At 43.8% G+C, this 19,511-nt stretch overlaps 1 protein-coding gene across 4 annotated transcripts in view; it reads left to right on the forward strand.

Annotated features, from left to right (window-relative positions):
• Positions 1-19,511, forward strand: part of Hdac4 (histone deacetylase 4) — a 220,993-nt gene that overhangs the window by 66,860 nt on the left and 134,622 nt on the right. For all 4 annotated transcript variants that reach the window (XM_028755330.1, XM_028755327.1, XM_028755329.1 and 1 more), the window contains exon 2: positions 18,238-18,309. In XM_028755330.1, coding sequence (XP_028611163.1) covers positions 18,238-18,309 — 72 coding nt within the window. The remainder of the gene's footprint in view (positions 1-18,237; positions 18,310-19,511) is intronic.

A 19,511-nucleotide genomic window follows, 5' to 3' on the forward strand; every position in this document is an offset into this window, starting at 1 on the left:
GTACTTACTTTGAGGCATATCTGATAGCACACAGGTGGCCTCACCCTTGGGGACACTTGGACTAGTGCATCTGATTAGGATCTTTAGAATCTATAGGATGTCGTAGTATTTTGAGGACCCAGCTTTGCCAGGTGTTCTTGGTTGAGTAGAGACTTGGAACTTGAATCCATTTGAAGCCAGAACAACCTTAGACAGTTTTCTTTTCCTGTGATCAGTTTCCTTATATATGATAGCCTGATTTGCCCACTCACTCACCCACCCACCTATTCCCCAACCTATCCATTCTGCTTTGGAAAGTCATTGTCCCAGGATCATGGGCACAAAGGTCACCTTCCTCCCCCAACACACACACACACAGACACACACACACACACACACAGAGACACACACACACACGGAACTCTGTCTCCATTTGCAGACAGGTAGAAAAGAATGGGAGTAACTTTGGGTTGACTAGATAGCTGTTTCAGAGAATGCCTCGTTGCTAGAGGTAGAGACTGTGGCTGGGCTGATGTCAGATAGCATGGTGCTGAGCTAGAGACCCCTGGTCACATTCAGCTTTGCTTTTTAATCTGTGTTGTTATGAAGGGATTTTACTGCAAATGAATCTATGAAAAGAAATCTTAATTTCCTCCCAAACTTGACAAAGAACTCCCCCACACACACACCACCACACACACACCACCACCACACACACACAGAGCTAAACCTCCACAAAAGAGATTCTGGGATCATTCTTGGATTCTATTGGTTTCTATTCCTCAGTGAGAGAGAGGCCATGGGATTTGTCTGCTCTCTGTTCTTTTGAAGAACTGCTTGCTGTGTTCTGCTCTCTGAAAATCTGCTCTCCACTCCTAACAAGCAGCTGGAACTCACTTGAGTCTCTCAGCACAAACTACAAAGCAATGGCAGTGGCTGTGCAAAACAGATGCTGTTTGCATTAAAATAAAAGACAAACATAATATTTGCATTAATACAAAATTATTTGCACAGACTGGTTTATCCTTACCCAAGAGCTGGTTACTTTTAACTAAGCAATCTTTATTGATTATTCTTCACACAGAGTTGCTTTTGCATAAGTGTGGCTCATTTCAAAGAAGGGTTCTCGGACATGCAAATGTGGTATGGTGTGTGCTGAGAATAGCCATGCCCAGCAGTGATTGCTGTCACTCAGGCTCTTGCTAGCTTTTGTTCACAGGCAGGGTTAATGAGCATTACCTTCTTAGAGAAGCACTAGACTGTTGCTGCAGAGCTTTTCAGTCACTTGCCTACTCTCCATGGAAAGCAGCAGCCATGGTGGGCAGTTGGTGTCTCTGCCCTGTTTTCAAGGACAGCTACTCTTTGTGTGATTCATTCCAGAATAAAGAAATTGGCACCAAGAAAAAAATGATGGGCTCTTAGAAGTGAAACACTGCCTGCTTCAGCCTTAAAAATTACTAATTTGGGTTTTCTAGTATCAAAGTGGAAAGGGAAATTTTGTACTAGGGAATTTGTATTTATATAAGAAGCTAACAAGGTATTTTAAACAATGATTTTAAAACACACACACTGCACTGCACCACACTGCACTGCACTGCATCACACCACACACAAGGGAAACAAGTCTTCAGAAACGTACTTGTGGTAGAAGTGGTCTTGGTGATTGTGTGAATTGTGTTATTTCCTGCATAGCTGTGTTTACTACTTGTTCACTGGTCTTTTATCTTAGCACTGAACATTACACTCCACCATGGAGATGATTTCTGCATTGTGAAATCATTCTTTAGTTGTTATTCTGGCTCATAGTTTCTTAATGTTAAATATTTTTAGTTTTAATTATTTTATACATATAAATGTTCTGACTGTGAGTATACATGTGTGCCCCATGTGCCTGCTCCTGTGGAAGCCAGAAGATGGCATTAGATACCTTGGAATTATAGGTGCAAGTGGTTTTGAGCCATCATGTGAAGGGTGGGACCTGAACCTGAGTTCTCTGCAGTAGCAGCAAGTATTCCTAACTCTGAGCCATCTCAGTAAACATGTTTTTGTTAATCTGAAAGTGTCCTCCCTGCCCGCCCGCCCCCCCCACCCCCGTTTCTTGAATGAAAGTTTAGCTAGGTACAGAAGTGGAGTCAGCTACACCCCTCACCTCAGCACCTTTGTCTTTTTCTTTTCCCCTTCTCTGCTACTATTAGAAAGTACTTTTAGCCCAGTTAGCCTTTCCATCTCCTAGCTCCAAAAATCCCTTTAATATGTTGTCCTCTGATAGAGGAAGTATTACATTTCTTGATCTTAACCAAAAGACTAAGCATCAACCCATGTTTTCTTTCTTCATGGGTGGCTTGTCTTACTGTCTCAGTGCCATATAAATATCTTCCTATGTTGATATTTAGATATTTTTACTGAAAAGTGTCTAGATGCAGGTTTGCACTTGTTTATACTACTTAGGACTTCAGAACTTAATGTTTCTGAATTCTAGAGTATTGTCATTTAATTAAGTATTACACTGTGTGTTTTTCTCTGGTTTTGGTTTAGTAGTTCACACTAGGTCTGTACTGGCTGTCCTTACTCATTTGCTCATCACTCATTACTTTTTCTTGGCTATTTATTTTTATGCTACATCCCAGCGGTCTAAGTTTATAGTCTTATTCTTTTCTTTCTTTTTTTTTTTTTTTCCGAGACAAGGTTTCTCTGTGAATCACTGGCTGTCCTAGAAATCACTCTGTAGACCAGGCTGGCCCATAACTCAGAAATCTGCCTGCCTCTGCCTCCCAAGTGCTGGGATTAAAGGCGTGCGCCACCACTGCCTGCATTTTTTTTTCTTTTTATATCTAATCTAGCAGTTCTAGAAAACGACTTTCATTCTTCTGTTTAAAAATTTGCATTAAAAGCCCCTTTACAAGAGCATCCTTTTTCTAGGTTTCTTTTTTTCATTGTAGTTATTATTCTTAAACTATTATTATTAAAACATTTTATTAGATTTATATACTTTACGTGAATATTTTGCCTGCATTTATGTGTGTATACCATGTGTGTTCGTGGTATCTATAAACGTCAGAAAAGGGCATGAGATTGCCTGGGACTGGAGTTACAGATGGTTGTGAGCCAACGTGGGTGTCAGAAATTGAATTGGAACCTATGTAAGAGCAAAAGATGTTCTTAATTGCTAAGCAATCTCCTTAGCCCTTTTAACTTTTATTATTAAGTATATAATATAAGTATATATTTTTATTAAAAATAGATCCTTTTCTCACATAGCATATCTTGATTATGGTTTTTCCTTTTATACCTTCCAGTTCCTTCCTCCCTCCCTCCTATCCAGATCTATTCCCTTTCTGTATCTCATTTTAAAAGAATAGATTCGTAAGGGATAAAATATTTAAAAAGGTAAAATATAATGAGCTACAACAGAAACTATCACACCAAAATTGGATGAGACAAATCTATAGAAGGAAAAGAATCCAAGAGAAGACACAGGACTTAGAGACCCACGCTTCTGCACTCAGACATTCTATAAAAACACTAAACTGGAAGACATGATATATATGTGCAGAGGACTTGGGACAGGCCCTGTGAATGCTACTTCAGTCTTTGTGAATTTATGTGAGCATTGATCATGTTGATTTAGAGCATCCTTTGTAGTTGCTTGGTGTCACCCAAGCAGTGTTAGATATAGGTTCCATTTCGTAGCATGGGCCTTAAGTCAAATCATTTATTGGATGGTTACTCTCACAAATCTTATGCCACCATTGCCCTAGAATATCTTGCAGTTAGACTGCCATTGTTAAATATAATTTTAAGAGAAGTGTAAATATTAACTTATTTTTAATAACTTTTGAAATATACTTAAGTAAAATTCATGTTTTATATCCTGTTCAGTTTCCTTACAATATTTGTAGATATATTACACTTATTTTTCTGTTTTGCTGTCTTCACTAATTTTTAGGTTGTGGGCTGTTCTCACCATCGTTTATAATTTTAAATTTTCATTGGATGAATTCATCCACAGCAGGACATTGCCCTCTAAAGAGCATTGCTCTTTGTATTCATGGAACTTTCAGGTTTCCCAGGTTCTAAACAAGTTTTACTTTCATTCCTGTACCTAGGATTTCAGAAGTACACAAATAATACTGATCTCAGAGGCCGCCCTCAACATGAACACTGGTTTGGGGATCTCAACCTTTTGTAGAGATTTTGTTTTTTCCTTCGCAGTTTCCCCTTCTGCTTCCTTGGTCTGGTGGAAAGAGTTCTCTATGGCAGCCAAAGACAGTTCTGTACTTGCTTGCAGCCTCTTCCTTTGCTCCTAAAAGGCACTTGCATGGCCCACTAGGTAGACATGTGGCCTTAGCCTACCTACTAGGTAAGCATTCTTATCTTTGAACTACGCTGTAGCCCTTGAGTCACAGTTTGGAAGCCAGGTGGCCAGAGTCCTATATTACACTGCCAAACCTTGGGACTACCCTTTCTAATTGTCACGTAGAACCTACAGGCTGAAATCTACATCCTGTCAGTGACAGAAGTGTAGCTCAACAGCAAATTGCTTCTCCTGGTGATAGCTCTATCTTTAGAAGATTAAAATAGAACACAATACAATGAATCACTGTATTTTTACAAGCCGCATTTTGGTTATCTAAAAAGGAATAATGTTATACCTTAGTTAGGCCCAGTGTGGAGATGTTGTAAGAGTCCATTCATACTATATGTAATGGAAATGTGTCGATTGCCACAGCTTACATACTCGGACAAACTGTCTTTGTTGGGGGTGAGTCACGTGCTATGGTATTCTTAATTTAAACAGCCAGGATGAAGTTATCTTGAGTGTACGTGGTTCAGTAGGGAAACATTTGTTAAGAGTCCAGAAAGCAAATGGAAGTGTGTGAAGATGTAGGCAAGGCAAGGCACTGCGTGGTCATGGCCTTAAATAGTGTCTGGTAAGATGGAAACTTCACATACATTGCTTGACATGTTGGCAGTCATGGAGACATTTGCATGCTATGATGTGTATGTCCTTCCTTTTTGTCTTAGTTAGGGTATTACTGCTGTGAATAGACACCATGACCAAGGTTCAGAGGTTCAGTCCATTATCATCAAAGCAGGAACATGGCAGCATCTAGATAGGCATGGTGCAGGAGGAGCTGAGAGTTCTGCATCTTCATCTGAAGGCTGCAAGGAGAAGACTGACTCCTGTGTGGTTAGGAGGAGGGTCTCATTGCTCACTCCCACTGTGACACACTTCCTCCAGAAAGGCCACACTTCCTAGTAGTGCTATTCCCTGGGCATATTCAAACCACCTCACTTTTAAATATAATTATGTTTTGAAAAAAATTTTAAAGATATAATCGTATCAATGTGCTCTGCACTTACACAAACATTGAGGAAAGCTTTGTGACATTTAAAAAGTTGGCTATATATTAGAACCCAAGAAAATCCTCTTTTTTCTACTTTATATCGGCCTCTCCCACACCAGGAAGGCTCTACAGAGATACCTGAGGTCTAGAGAGGCTATCAGTGCTGAGGACCAGGCACTTGCCCTGGTGTCAATCCAGTCCTATTGGCTATCCAAGTTGATAAATCCATAGGGAACCTGAGCTTCCTAGTAGGGTCCAAATACATCTGGGGCAAGAGTCCTGTTTCCAGGACCTCCATTTGATTTGAACATGTCTCCTAGAATAATTTGCTAGATTGGATTTCCAGTCCTTACTCTGGCTCTTCATTCCAGCATCTGCTGTAGTGTAAAGATAGTCCTAGCCATCTTTCCTGTCACAGCAGACAAGGTGGGCAGACTCTGCTGGCTTCCAGGAAGAAAGCTCCTTGTTTATGGGGAGGAGAACTGAGTGTGTTGGTAGCACTGTTGACCACTCACATAGTTTATCCACTAATCCTAGCTCGATGGACTGTAATGGAGCAGTATCATCGGTCAGCATGCTTGATCACTGTACCAAAGGAAGATGTTGAGTCTTAGCCAGTAAAGGTCCCCAAGCACAGAACAGTCGATAGGGGAATGGGGACTGCAGTTCCCTGAGCCAGCAAGGGGGAGGCAGTGCTCCTAGACTCTCTGGAATCTTGAGTCACGTTTGCACAGTTTGCCTTTCATTGTTGCTCCCTCTGTTTTCAGCATGGTAGCCTGAGACTTGAGCAGCATCCTCTCATGGAGACCTGAGTGCTGGGGACAGAATGATTCCACTTGGATGGTTTCTCCAGGATCCCAGTCCTCGAGGGCAGGCTCTGCCTTGACTGCTCCTGAGAATGATGGTCAGAGGTGTGAGATGCTATCTCATGGGAGCAGAGAATAGCAGGGTTTTTTTCTTCTATTCTATAGCCTAACTTGCTGACAACCATTATGGAGACAGTGGTCCCAGAGATAGTGCGGGTCAAGGTCTCACCTTCCAGATAAGAGTAACACACCGGAACAGTGGTGCTGTATTTCTGGTCATGTCTCAGTCCGAGAACGCAGGTTACAGTGATGCGAAGGAGAAAACCAAAATAAAGCAAGCAGCTCCATTGTGGCTTTATTGCACATTCATTCCTGCACAAACCTTGGTGGGATATGTAGCTTCTAGATTGCAGTATGCCACTGCCAGTTCCTTTCTAACTCAGATTTAAAAAATAATAATAATAATAATAAAGAACACTATTTCAGAAGGCTAGCGCTTAGTCCAGTGTGGGGAGGTGTTTGCACCTGTTTAGGGCAGTTGGAACTTTTGCTGTTGAAGGATGTGGGCAAGAGGACCTGGAACTGACCCATGGTCAGCAGAGCAAATGAAACCAAAGCATACTGTGGGCCCTTAGGATTGTGAGATTTGAACTCTTGAACAAGTCCTAAGTAAGCACTATGGGTTTATTTTTCTGAGAATATGATAATGACCCAAGAAAGAGTGTTGATTCTTCAGCATGCTGAATGGATCTCTAAGTCAGCAGACTTTTCCCTTGGGCTTGGTGCCCTCGCCAGGCCTCTGCTTCCACACCTGGAAGTGGCATGATCTGGCCAAGCTGAATACAGGCTACTAGATAGTCCTAATAGACTGCCTTTCAAAGTAGGCCTCCAGGGAGCGCCCCCAGCTCCTTGATGGCTGTGCAGGTGCCAGCCCTGGGTCTCTGGAGGAGCCCCACTTTACTAGTCAGTCCCGTGCTCCTAGTTAATCTTCAAGGAGTCTGAAAGGAGCCTTTAAGTCTTCCTGAGCTCCATGTTCCTCATCATGGCTCTGGGACCCACAGCCATGCTCCTGTCTCACTGTGCTCTTCCAGTGCTGTGTTCTATCCTCGGCCTGTGCTTTCCTGCTCCTGGAGGGCTCTTTCTTTCTACATGCCCAAGGTGTGCTTTACCTGACACTTTCTTGCATGTCCTTCAGATACCTGCTTAGAGGCTGTCAGCTCATGTATGTCTCTCATGGGCTTTTGTCTAAAGCAGTAATGATTTTGTTTCCAGCACCAATAGCACACAGTCTGTTTACTAGACATTTTGGCTATTGGGGGTTTGGGATGCCAGGACTTGGTATTTGCCAGAATTTATCCTTCAAACCCTGCCAATTGCTCAGTAGCCAGCCAGGGGCACACACTGTGTGAGTGTGTTCCTGGCCAAGTGATGCCATGCGCCTTGTGCTCAGTGCCCTGTGTGCAGACCAGGGAGCTAAATGCTGCATGGGAAGTTGGTCTGCTACCTGGTTAGCACGAACTTGGGACAAGGACAGTAACTGTCGTTTCCCCCTCTCTTCCCACCCTAAGGACTAAATGCAGGTGAAGGAAGCAATTAGACAACACCTAACTGGTGAAAGCAGGAGCCTGACTTATGAGGCTCCTAATTCAGGACGTAAGTTCAGTACTAGGAAGGTTCTGTAAGACTAGTCTAGAAAAAGACAATGTCTTTTTAATGAATTGAAGCAAATATTAATTCCACAAAATTCCAGGAGAGAAAGTCTTTGAACCCACATTGCCCTTCTAGCGGAGAGGAGAGCGCTCTTGGAGCCCACACTGGTCAGTCCACCCCTTCAGCACTTGCTGCCATGCCCTCTGTGCTATCCCCTCTCCTGGCATCCAGGGCAAGCCAGTCTTCTCAAAGGCATATCAGCAAGAATGCCAAGAGCACCTCAGGGCAGGCCGTGCTCACAGAAGGCAGGTAAAAGGCTTAGCACACTGTTCAACCACTGGGTGGGCCACCTCTGACTCTCTGATGGCTGCTTAGGGTTCTTGTGGATTAGTGACTCACTCCTTTGAGCTGCTTGTTAACATCTACCTGTTTTCTGGCTCCCTGTCACGTAACCACAGACACCTTCAGCTCATTTGTGATGTTCAACAGTGTGGACAGTGTTTGGAGGCAGGGTCATCCATAAAGTAGGTTTGGTTGCTGACCCACCCTTTTCAAGGAGTCAGATGTTTTGGCATTTGTGGGGTGGAGCACCTTAGGGAGGAACTAGCCTAGGCTCTGGCTGAACTCATCATGGTCTTCCCTATAATATAAGTCAACTTAACTCCTCTTATCAGCCAGTCTTAGTCAGATCAACAAATAAAGAAGTCCAGAGGGTGATTCTGCAAGACTGATGTAACTGGGCAGGTCTGACCCCAAACCTCACAGGCCACAAGGCCCCAGGTCACAGACTTTCCCCTCTCCTCAAGCCCTTTTTTAAAGTTATATTTCAGAAAATAGGAGTTGGCCACCATAACTTCTGCTCCTACAGCTAGACAGCTGATGTTTGGAGTAGGTGAGGTTAGTTCATCCCCACTGGACATCAGAGCTGGGGCTGCATCTTTGCTTGAGTTAACTATGTCCCTGTCCCATGTCCCTGCCTGACTGAAGGTGCCTATATTGAGAGGTGCAGCATGTAGTTTAAGAGTCGTCACTCACTACTTGTTACACAGGGTCTGGGAACATGCAGATCTTGTTTCCAAGGTTATTTTCTCCTCAACTTTAGTAAAACTGTCCTGAAACAATGCACCCAGTTGCTGCCCTTCTCCATGCCTCCCCTCCCCCTAACATGTTCTTGAGCACGGAGATGAATGCTGTTTGCAGAGCTGGCTAGGTCATTGTCCTCTAGTCTGTGAGCCCATTTATAAATGTCTGATGGATCATGTTGTTCTCTGGGACAGACCCGTCCCTGAGAGCCAGTGTTTTAGCACCTTCCACAAGATACCTGCCCTTGGCCAGGAGAGGCTAGGACATGGCTATGGTGGTCATCCAGACAAAGATGTTTCTTCTGCATATTCCTTTGCATCCTTGCTGTCACACATCTGCTGGTTCACTCAGTGCTTGTTGAGCCTCTGGCACACCTGGCTATGTGCTCTGTGCCAGGACCCCGTATAGCTAAGCTAGGCCTGTTCTCCCCAGTGCCTGCCTGTAGGTATGCCGTGTTTGACACACGTTCCTCCTTGGACATGCTGTGCGTTTCTTGTTTCTAGAGCTTCTTGGCTGTCTGCATACTGCCATTTTCTACATTTATATCTTTCTAGAGACAATTTTCTGAGTGGTAGCCAGTTTTGGGCTCTTGGTGACTCAGACCTGACTATGCTTCCCTTTGCATGCAGGTTTAGGTTTCTGTGTGATGTCAGAGATTCTGGGCAGAGACCGTTTGTTTTTGTTTGGTTGGGGTTTTTTTTGTTTTTGTTTTTTGTGTTGCTTTTTTTTTCTTTGTGCTTTGTCCCTGTTGATCTGACTGACCATGTTCTGAAGAGAGCATGGTCCTAGACAGTGAACCTTCCTGGTGACTTGAAAGAAGCCAAATGTGCTGCCTGTGCTACGACAGAACTTTAAAGAGCAGTGGACAGCTGGGTAAGGGCCAGTCTGCCTGCTGCCACTTCATGTCAGCCAGTCTTCGCTCAGCTGAGGAGGAAGTCTAGCGGGAGGGCGGTTCTGTGACAATGACGTAGGCAGGCACCACATGTGCTGTGGTCCTGGCTTCTGTGGTGTATTCTTTTCACATCCTGGAAGTTCAGCACCTGCTTTGAGATTGACATGAGCCAGGAGTGTACACTCATTGGTCAGCAAGAAGTTGGCGACACACCAAAGAACATGGGACCATTTGAGAAAAGACAAGCTAGTCGATTATATTGGTTCAAAGAAGGGAGGACCTGTCTTTATTCTTGGCTGCTCAAGAAAAATTTCAAACAAATGTAAAAGGAAGGGGCGATTTATACAGTAAACCCTGCTTCCTGTCTTTAAGGCCCTGAAATTCTCTGCCATGTGTTCTTCATACACCCTATCTTACTTTCTGTCCTGAGTATTTCAGGCAAATCCCAGATTGCCATCACACTTCCATGTGCACAGAATAGTTTTAGAACCTTCGGTGTGAAAGCAATCCAGACTCATAGGCACTGCCCTTCAGATACTGAAGGTTAACGGTCCACTGAGGTATGCAGCCTGATTCTCTCTGAGTGTCCAGTGAGAGTGAGCCCAACTTTCTCTCAGTTCCAAGATCACAGTGGCCAGCTGCCACTGTAGTTAAGGTATTCCATAGGTGAGAGCGCCCATAGACCAGGAGTGTCTGCCCTTGAGCTGAATTTCCAACAGACTATATCTGTTGTCATTGGTGTTCCATGTAATAGCTGTTTTAAAAACAAACAGAAAGCCCTCCTTAACCACTTTTTCAAAACAGGATGGAAAAAATTATCCCTGACTGGCTCCCCTCCCCTTCCCTCTTCTCTCATCCCTTCCCATCCCTTCTATCCCTACCGTGGTTTGGAGCTAGTTGTGATTCTTAGGGGAAAATCAGCAGGAACACCTCATAGGTTATCCTTGACATTTTAAATGTCTGCCTGATTACCCCAAAGGAAAAATAGCGCTTAGAGAAAGAGAGTCTTTCTTCCATTTTCATTTTCTCTAATAAATACACATAAACTATGTTGGGCATGCCTGAGGAATTCACGACACTTACTCATTAAAGTTTAATTCCTATTAATGGGCAGATGCGAGCTTTATTATAGAACTTTGGTATTTCTCAATAACCTGTGTGGCAAGAAAAAGCAGAACTTAATGGATTGGGGCACTCAAGGCTATTAGTGAAATTCACACAGGGAGGAGCTGGGTTTATTGAAAGCTGAGCCTAGTGTTAGCTGGGTGTGCAATACTGCCTTGCCTGGAAGGCGCTGTGGAGTAGAGGGACATGGGGGCTGGGTCGCTCAGCCTAGGAGAGTAGTAGGGTATAGGTCTGTGTGTGGGCCAAGGGGGGGTGGATCTGGTAGCTGATCATTTCTGTCTCTGAGCCATTCATGGCAGACTTGTATAAGTTAGCTGAATGGCATATTTTAGTGCCGGGCAGATCCAACCAATGGTCACATGGATCAGGGCTAAGGGACAGTGACCTTATGATAAACCAAAGGGATGTTATGCTGGCCACTGAATCCAAACAAATCCAGTAAAGCCACACTAAATACACACAGGGACTAGAGTTGTCTGTGACTGTACACTGAGCTGCTGGGTGAGGAGGCAGTGAGCAGTGGCAGGCTTCAGGCCATAGGCTGCTGTTCTTGTGGGCAGACTCCTAGGAGAAGGGATGTCCTTTTACTGCTGTTCAGGCAGACAGCCATTCATTTTCCTTCTTTGTTCAACACAACAAATCATTTTTCATGATTGTTATTTTTTTGCCCTAGGCTGTAAGAGCTAACCTAAGGTTTTTCAAATATTACATTTTAAAATATTTACTTTGCATGCATACGTGTGTGTGTGTTTGTGTGTGTGTGTATGTGTGTATGTGTGTGTGTTTGTGTGAGTGTGAGCACACCACAACATGTGTGCAGGTTGGAGGACACTTTATGTGACTCCTTCCACCATGTGGGTCCCATAGATTGAACTCAGACTGTCAGGCTTAGGGGCAGGTGTCTTTGCCTATTGAACCATCATTCTGGTCTTAGCCTGTTGGGTGCTTGTTTGTTTGTTTGTTTTTAAATGTTTCCATCACCCAGTTTAAAAAGACATACATGCAACACAAATATCCTTAATTTAGGAATCCCTCACTTTCTCATCAAGTCAGATTTTAGTTCAACATCAGTGGTTCTGTGTCCTACAGCCTCACACCCCAGGGTGTATTAAAGTTTCTCTCAGAAACACATGGTTCCAGATGAAAAGTGGCATTGGGTGTCTCCTGCTGTCTTTTGTGCAGTAAGCTGTGGCTGGGTAGCAATGTCCTTTCAACCCTTTTACAAAGATCTGGGTGGCAGGAACAGATAACAGGAGTGAGGATAAGTCTGAGAGGAGTGGGGTCATTTCCTGTGTGAGTAGCAAGAGCTGAGCTCTCTAGGGATTGGGGCAGGGCAACAGGGAGGACAGAGAGAGAATGTCTTCACCTGCATCTCTGAGAGGGTCTGTAGTTACCCTGCTTTAGAGATGAAATGTATAGCTCCTGGAGTACAAGAGCCTGTAAGACATTGCAGAACCCAACCTGGAACCATATACGCAGGCACCTTTCCAGGTCCTTCATCACTACCTAAACCCTTGAAGCCATGTAGGTAATGTCTGACCTGGCCCTGCACTTGTACCTGTGTGCCTGACTTCTTGGGCCAGTACCCTCCACTCTCTGCCTGAGGTGCTTCTTGTCAGCTCACATCATCTGAGATGCAGGCAGGGGAAGAAAAGTGCATGTAACTTTTCATGTCTGACCTATACATAGTGATATTTCCTAGAGGTAACAGAATGGATAGGGAATCAAAGATGTATTTTAACAACAGTGACAATAGTCACATGAGTGGTCAGCACTCACACAGAAAGTTGGCACTTTATGTCTGTTAGCTTGATTTTCTGTTGTTGTAACTGAATACTTCAAACTTGGCTAATTTATATAAAAGGTGATGGGAAAGCTCAGAAACATATTGCTGGCATCTGGCCATTCTCTGGTAAAGGTATGTTGCTCCATGTAACATGGTGGAAATTAGCTGTGTAAGCAGAGACAGGAGAGCTGAGCTGTCCTTATAGTAACCATGTGTGCTCTGATTAATCTAGCCCTGTAAGAAAGAAGCCAGTTTCCCTAGAAGAGTGCCTTCTACCACACAGCACTGTTACCTTGGAAATCAGGTTTCAACCTATATTTTGGGTGGACATACCATGTTTGTGCTATAAAAGTTTCCTTGATATGTGATAGGAATAGCCAGTAATTCACTGTCTAACTCTTACTCACTGTCTTCTTCTTAAGTCTACTCATGAGAATGAAGGCAGGGCATGACCTGGCAGGTCCTGACAGGGCCGTCAAACCAAGGAAAGCCTGTGAGGAACCTGAGGATATAAAATCTGTGTTTCATGAGCAACTGCCAACACAAACTATCTTAAAGTAGGTGCTAAAGGGGGGGGGCAGTTTACAGAGAATCTGGCCACAAAGATTGTTTTTAAAATGTTTCAGTGGCCAGGAAGACTGGATATCATGAAGGTTGTGAATTATCATGTCTACCCCTTACCCATAAGTCTCCCGTTTAGCCATATATTTGAAAACATTTCCAGTAGAAAAGGAACACACCATTTGTTATTCTAACCATTCCAGCTTTCCCCTTACCAATCCCCTACCAAGTGCCTTAATGTAGTCATTTACTCTGTTTCTTTTAGTGGTGCTGGGCAGAAGTGTGACCCTAAGCCTGAGAAGAGTCTGCAAGGTTTGACTCCAGAGTGTAGAGGGTTTCGGGTCTCAGTAACTTCTTAATGTTTTTCCAGCCTTTGGCTCTTTTTCTCTTTCTCAAAACTTTTCCAACTTGACCAGGTCTTTTTTCCTGCGGGAAACAACATTGGCTGCAGTTGAGAAAAAGAATTTCACCAAAGTTCAGATGGAAGGATGAGTTTCTCTGCCTCTCAATTGACATAGAAAAGTTAAATACATTAAGCAACCATACCTAATTAGAGATCTGTCTTGGCAAACCAGAAACACCAGGCAGTTTCCTTACTAGCATGATAAAAGTTACCAGTCAGAAACCTACTACAGGTGCCAAAGCAGCATTGCCTAGAAGACTAGAGACAAGGCAGGAGTTTTTGATCACTATCCTTTTGCTGATTGCCCCAGCCTAGTACTTTAAGAAAAAGCAGCACATGGCTGGGGAAGGACGAGCCAGACTGTCACTTCCCGTGTGGAGAGCTTGAGAGAAAATGGATAGATCAGTAGAAGGGGAAGAGTTTAGCAAGAGCCAAGGATGCCCATTGCCGGTGTGCATCAGCAAACTAGAGTGGATATTTAAAGTACGGAAACAACTTAAACATTTTTATGTTTTAATGATATTTTAAATGTTATGATGAAAATATCAGACACTTAAAAAGACCAAGTAGCTCAAGAGTTTTGACACTAAATACTTTAAAGCAACTCTGGGAGACTTAACAAGGTGTAGCTGGGCTCTGTGGGGGGGGGATGAGGGGGTTTGGGGGATATTCAGATACAGTTTCCTATTAATGTGATAGCAGGGGCCATCATTGCTCTGGCTGATTCTAGAGAGAAATGTTGAGCCCTTTTTTTGCCAAATATGTGTTGAGCTATAGTGGGTAGGAAGGTGTGATACTGGGCACAGTACCAGCAAGCTGGCTGAGCAGTGAGATGCCAACTGCAACACAGCATTCTGTTGACTGCTGGTCAGACCTCTTGGCTGTTCTCATAAGAAAGCAAAACAAAACCAAGAAACAAAGCATTGTGCCTCGTCTATGTGCAACACAGGGGATGCATTATTGGCTTCCTGTGAGCAGCTGAATGAAGGTTAACAAAGGAACCCAGAGGAGGAGAGCCAGTCCACCCTGAGCTGACCTCTGCAAGGAACCCAGGGAGGTTCAACCCTTTGGAGTTGATGGTGTGTTTGTAGATGATCCTCTTCTCAGAGTCACTTTTTACCTGGGAGGCAGATATGCCATATCTCAGTAGTGCTGAATCAGTGGTTGGTTCTAAGAGATGCAAAGATGAGGGGCTAGAGATTTGGATACCGTTTTTAGAGTGCAACAGTCTCCCCAGTAAAAGAACAGGATTTGGCCTTAAGGGCGATTTCCTGAGCAGTAAGATGTCTTGGTTCTTCTTCATTCAAATCCAGTATAGACTAGAGTCTGACTTGGGGTCTGGTCACTGGAAAGTCTTTAAGATTCTAGGGTTGGGCCTGCCAGCCCTACTCAGTTGTAAAGGAAGAGGCAGGAGGGCTAGACATTGACTCCTAAAATCTCTTGACTGGTGATGTTGAGCTTGTTGCCAGGAAGAGGATGAATGATCACTGTTCCAGTTTCATTTCTGTTGCCATGATAAACTGGACTAAGAGCAAGTCTTGGGAGAAAGGAATTATTTGGCTTATACTTCCATCACTGAGGATAAGTCAAGGTGGGAACTCAATAGCTAATCACAACACATCCACAGTCCAGATCAGAGAGAAATGAATGCATTTTTGCTTGCAGCCAGCTTTCTTCACTTTTAAACAGTTAGGGCTCAGCCATGAATCCTGATGCCTACATTTAGGGGTGGGTCTTCCTCCATCAATTAACAGTCAAAATAGTCCCTCAAGGACATTCCCAGAGGCCAACCAGATCTAGGTAATTCCTCATTAAGACTCTCTATCTATGTGATTATAGATTGTCAAGATGACAGTTAAGACTAAACTCACAGTCAGCCCCACTCTATAGGGATGGGACTTCCATACCTGGGGTCTTTGGGCATCATGTACCTCTTCATATGGCTGTTCGTTTTTATCCTCAATAAAGGAAAACTTCAGTGCAAAGACAGTTGGCCCCTTATCCATGAGGTTGTGTTTTAAGATGCTCAGTGAAAGCTGAAACCACAGAGGGTGCTAACTCCTATGTGCTGTTTTTCCTATGCATGTGTATCAGTAATAAAGTATAATTGACAAATCAGGTACATCAAGAGAATAACAGCTAATAATATATACAGTAGAGCAAACACAACAAAGTGCTCATGTAAGTTCTCTGTGTGTGATCTTTCAAAACTCTGTCCTGTGTGCCACTTACTCTCTTGTGATAATGGCGAGATGGACTGAGAGGTCTTTTCAGCTTCTCCTTGGTGTGCTGGAATTGCTCACATGACTGCCTTGTGCTTTGTGGCCTGCCGCTATTAAGTATAACAAGAGTTACTTGGACTCAAGCTTGGCAGAACCATGGCAGTTGGTGTGGTACTAGAAACAGCTGCTGAGTAACGAGTAGGTGGCACATCCCCAGAGTGGACAAAGCTTGGCTCACGTCTTGGGTAGGATTGGGCAGGAGAACTCAAGTTTTCATTTGGTATTCAGAATGTGATTTAAGATGTAAGGGATTGTTGTTGTTTGTTTTTAGAACAAGCTATTTAATAATTTAGACCTGAAGTTTCCCCATTCTTTACAGTAGTATCAATGTGAACAATAGGCAGATAGTGTCAGAGCTGAATCAGAGGATATCATCCAGCTGGTGGAAGAGCTGGTGTTCTAGGAAAGGCTGGAACATGTCAGGCTTAAGGTATGACTTATATGTGAAATCCATGTTATCTCATTATTGTATTGTTGCTTGAGGTGAGACAGCTAATTTGTATGCTCAGTGAATACATCCTAAAGGCTAAGTGACATACGCCAGTAAAAAGCCAAGAGATCCTGCATATGGGCCAAGACTTGATCATACCACATGATGAAAATATAGACTGTGTCTCTGTAACTTGCACTGTGCATCAGCTACTTAGAAATGTGGTACATTTCTTCCAGGAGTGCAGTAGGTACTATTGTGTGTCATCCAGAGTCATTGGTCCCTCAGAGCTCAGGGCAGATACCAACCAATTCAAGCCCATAGTTCAGGAATAGTCTCCATGCCTGCTAGCATACTGTGCCAGGGTTGAAATGCTCTGAACTGATCAGCTAGTAAACCTGGGCTTTTCCCAGATGGAAGAGTAAGGTGACACAGAGGAAACTGGTGGAGGCCTTCTGTTGATACACTGGTGGCAGGAACAGGAAGAGACCTGCGCGTGCACACACACACACAGCCTACCCTTTGGAGCATTTTACTGCTTTCTACAATGAACACTTATTTATTTGCAGGAAGGAAAGGCTTAGGAAGTGTTTTCTGCCCCTTGAGGTTTCTTTCTGAGTTGTCATAAAGTTTGAGGAGACTGTTGTTGGCTTTACAACCTGTGAGTGTCTCCTGAGAAAGCCTTCAGTCTCTAAGTGGTAGGGAGATTGTTTGGGTCTATAAGGTGTGGCAGTGACCTCTCATTTTTCCTTCTGAACCCTGAAGCATGGGCCACAATATCCCAGTATGCTTAGTGTGCTTCTGACCGTTATGAAATGCTAAGGGTGCTAGATCTAGGATAAGCATTGTTACTGGAGGGAAGGGAGCTGTCTGACACCCTTGTTTGGTTCTGAATGAGACTGAGGAGCGGTCCCACTCTGTCTCCTGTGTGATTCAGATAGCTTCCTGCATGTTGCTATTTCTCTTCTTTGGAAGGGTATGTTTGGGATTTCCTGGGCTGAGGCTTCTGTCTTCAGAGTTGAAATTCCTCAGAGGACACACATTAGCTCCCCTGCTTGGCCTGGCCTGATCTGTTACCTCTTTTTGTTCTGCTTTGAAATCCTGTCCGTGGGAACTACATGACTGCCCTGTGAAGTTACTATGCTCTTCTTTAAATGACTTGTGGGTGACTGCTGATGCAGGTGTCTAATGGAATGCATGTCACTGCAGAACATCTAATACCACTTGCTGCATGCTGATTTTAAAGGAAAGGTCTGGTTCTGTGAGGTTTTGTGGGTCTTCTTTCCTTCATGTTTGGCAAACATAGAGGTCCCAAGAGGTCTTTTTATCCATCCAGTGCCAGGTGTTGATGGTTGGCGGGTTCTAGTCTCATTCTTACCTCAAGTCAGAACAGCCAATTCCTTCCTGAATATGATCTAAAAATGGATTTCAAAGAAATGATTGTGTAATCTGTAAGTCCACTGGTGCTGGCAAGGCATTCCCCAGGGCTGCCTGCAGTGCCCCTGTACCCTGTTTCCTTTTGACTGCCAGGCACAGCTGCTTAGTTTGTGTCAAAGTCCAGACCCTTCACTGTTATCTTGGAAGAGGGGAACTCTTTATCTTAATGCTTGTGGTCTCTGCAGAAAAGCCCACTTCTGATAAGCCCAGTGTAGGCCAGGAATTCGAGAGCCATGCTAGCTCCACCAGATGCCTTCAGGCAGGAATCCCAGTTCACCATATCTCAACTGGGGACTGTTTTGATTATTCTACAAAGAGCTTTTCTTTTTTTTCTGGCAAGTAAAAACTATCTGTGCTGGAATTGAAACTGTCCTCTAAAAGAAGGGACCATCGCCTGCAGAAAACTTACTGTTCAACTCACCATTTCTGAAGCCAGTGTCTCCTCTGTTCCTCAGATGGACTTTCTGGTCGAGACCAGCCTGTGGAGCTGCTGAATCCTGCCCGTGTGAACCACATGCCCAGCACAGGTAAGTCAACACACTTGTGCTGTAAAGTCTTGCTTTACTGGGGGAGTATAACAGGAGGCGCAGGTCTCTTTAGAAGCGGAAGTCAGTGTGATGGCCGAATGCTTTGGACTTGATGCACACTCAAATGGCATGTCAGGTGTCTTTGGGGCCTGGGTTCCACCTCTCCTTTCCCACCTGCCACCCCATCGATCTTACCCTCGGCCACTGAGCAGAGGTAGAAGCAGGGGACTAAATATTTTATGAACATATCCAGCTTTTAAAGTCTGACTATTTTGAGAAGTTTTGACTTTCACTTTCCCTCAAGTATAATTTGCTGAAGCCATTCTGTCTACCACTACCATAGTTTAGTCATTTTGAGATAGTTTCCTAGTTCTTGCCCAATGTGAAATGAGATAAGAGTTTCTTACATGCCCTGATGGACTGTGAAAAAAAAAGATAAATAAACATAGTTTCTAAGAAAACCAATGAAGTAGTCTTTGTGTTCACCTTTCTGCAATGAAAAGCGCACCCTGCTCTTTGAGAGCCTCATGTGAGGATGGGTTGTGGCTTGCAGTGCTGTCGCCTGGCTTGCCCTGCTTCCAGTCTGCTGCTGTCAATGTATAAATTCTGTTGCTGAGTCCCTGGGTTTTATTTTCTTGTTTCTCAGACAGGGATGGTAATGCTTCCCTGCACAGTTCTCACTAAGCTCAAATATATGTGTCAGCTTTTTAGTAGTTCCACAATAAATGTCATCTCTTAATGTCACACTGACTAGCTGAAGATGCCGTGGGATGTCGCTGTGATGTGCCAGCTCAAGAGCCAAAGTTTGCTGTGCCCATCATCCTTGGTTGCTTTCTCTGCTCCAGGATGGTGTATCAACAAGGGTTACCTCATCTCTTCTCCCTCTGTAGCCAAGTTCCCTTCATCCTAGCATGTTTAACACATCTGTACTGTATTGAAGGTCAGAGTGTTTGCAGCATGCTTTTAAGCCTATGTAGAAGCACCGTAAGTGGGAAGAGAGGGTCATGTATGCATAGGTCGTATGGGACATCTCATGGAGCCTACATGTTGACATGTGTCTGAGAAGCCTTTAGCATAGAGATAGAGGGCATGCTTTCACTCTGTTTTCAGACACTTTAACCAAGTATCAAATGCCTCACAGAACAAATAAGATTAAGCTACAAAACCTTGAAAATTGATGTGAAATATCTTTAATGTTGCAT

This window comes from Grammomys surdaster, unplaced genomic scaffold (assembly GCF_004785775.1).
Source record: "Grammomys surdaster isolate TR1022 unplaced genomic scaffold, NIH_TR_1.0 126059, whole genome shotgun sequence".
NCBI classification, from domain to species: Eukaryota; Metazoa; Chordata; class Mammalia; order Rodentia; family Muridae; genus Grammomys; species Grammomys surdaster.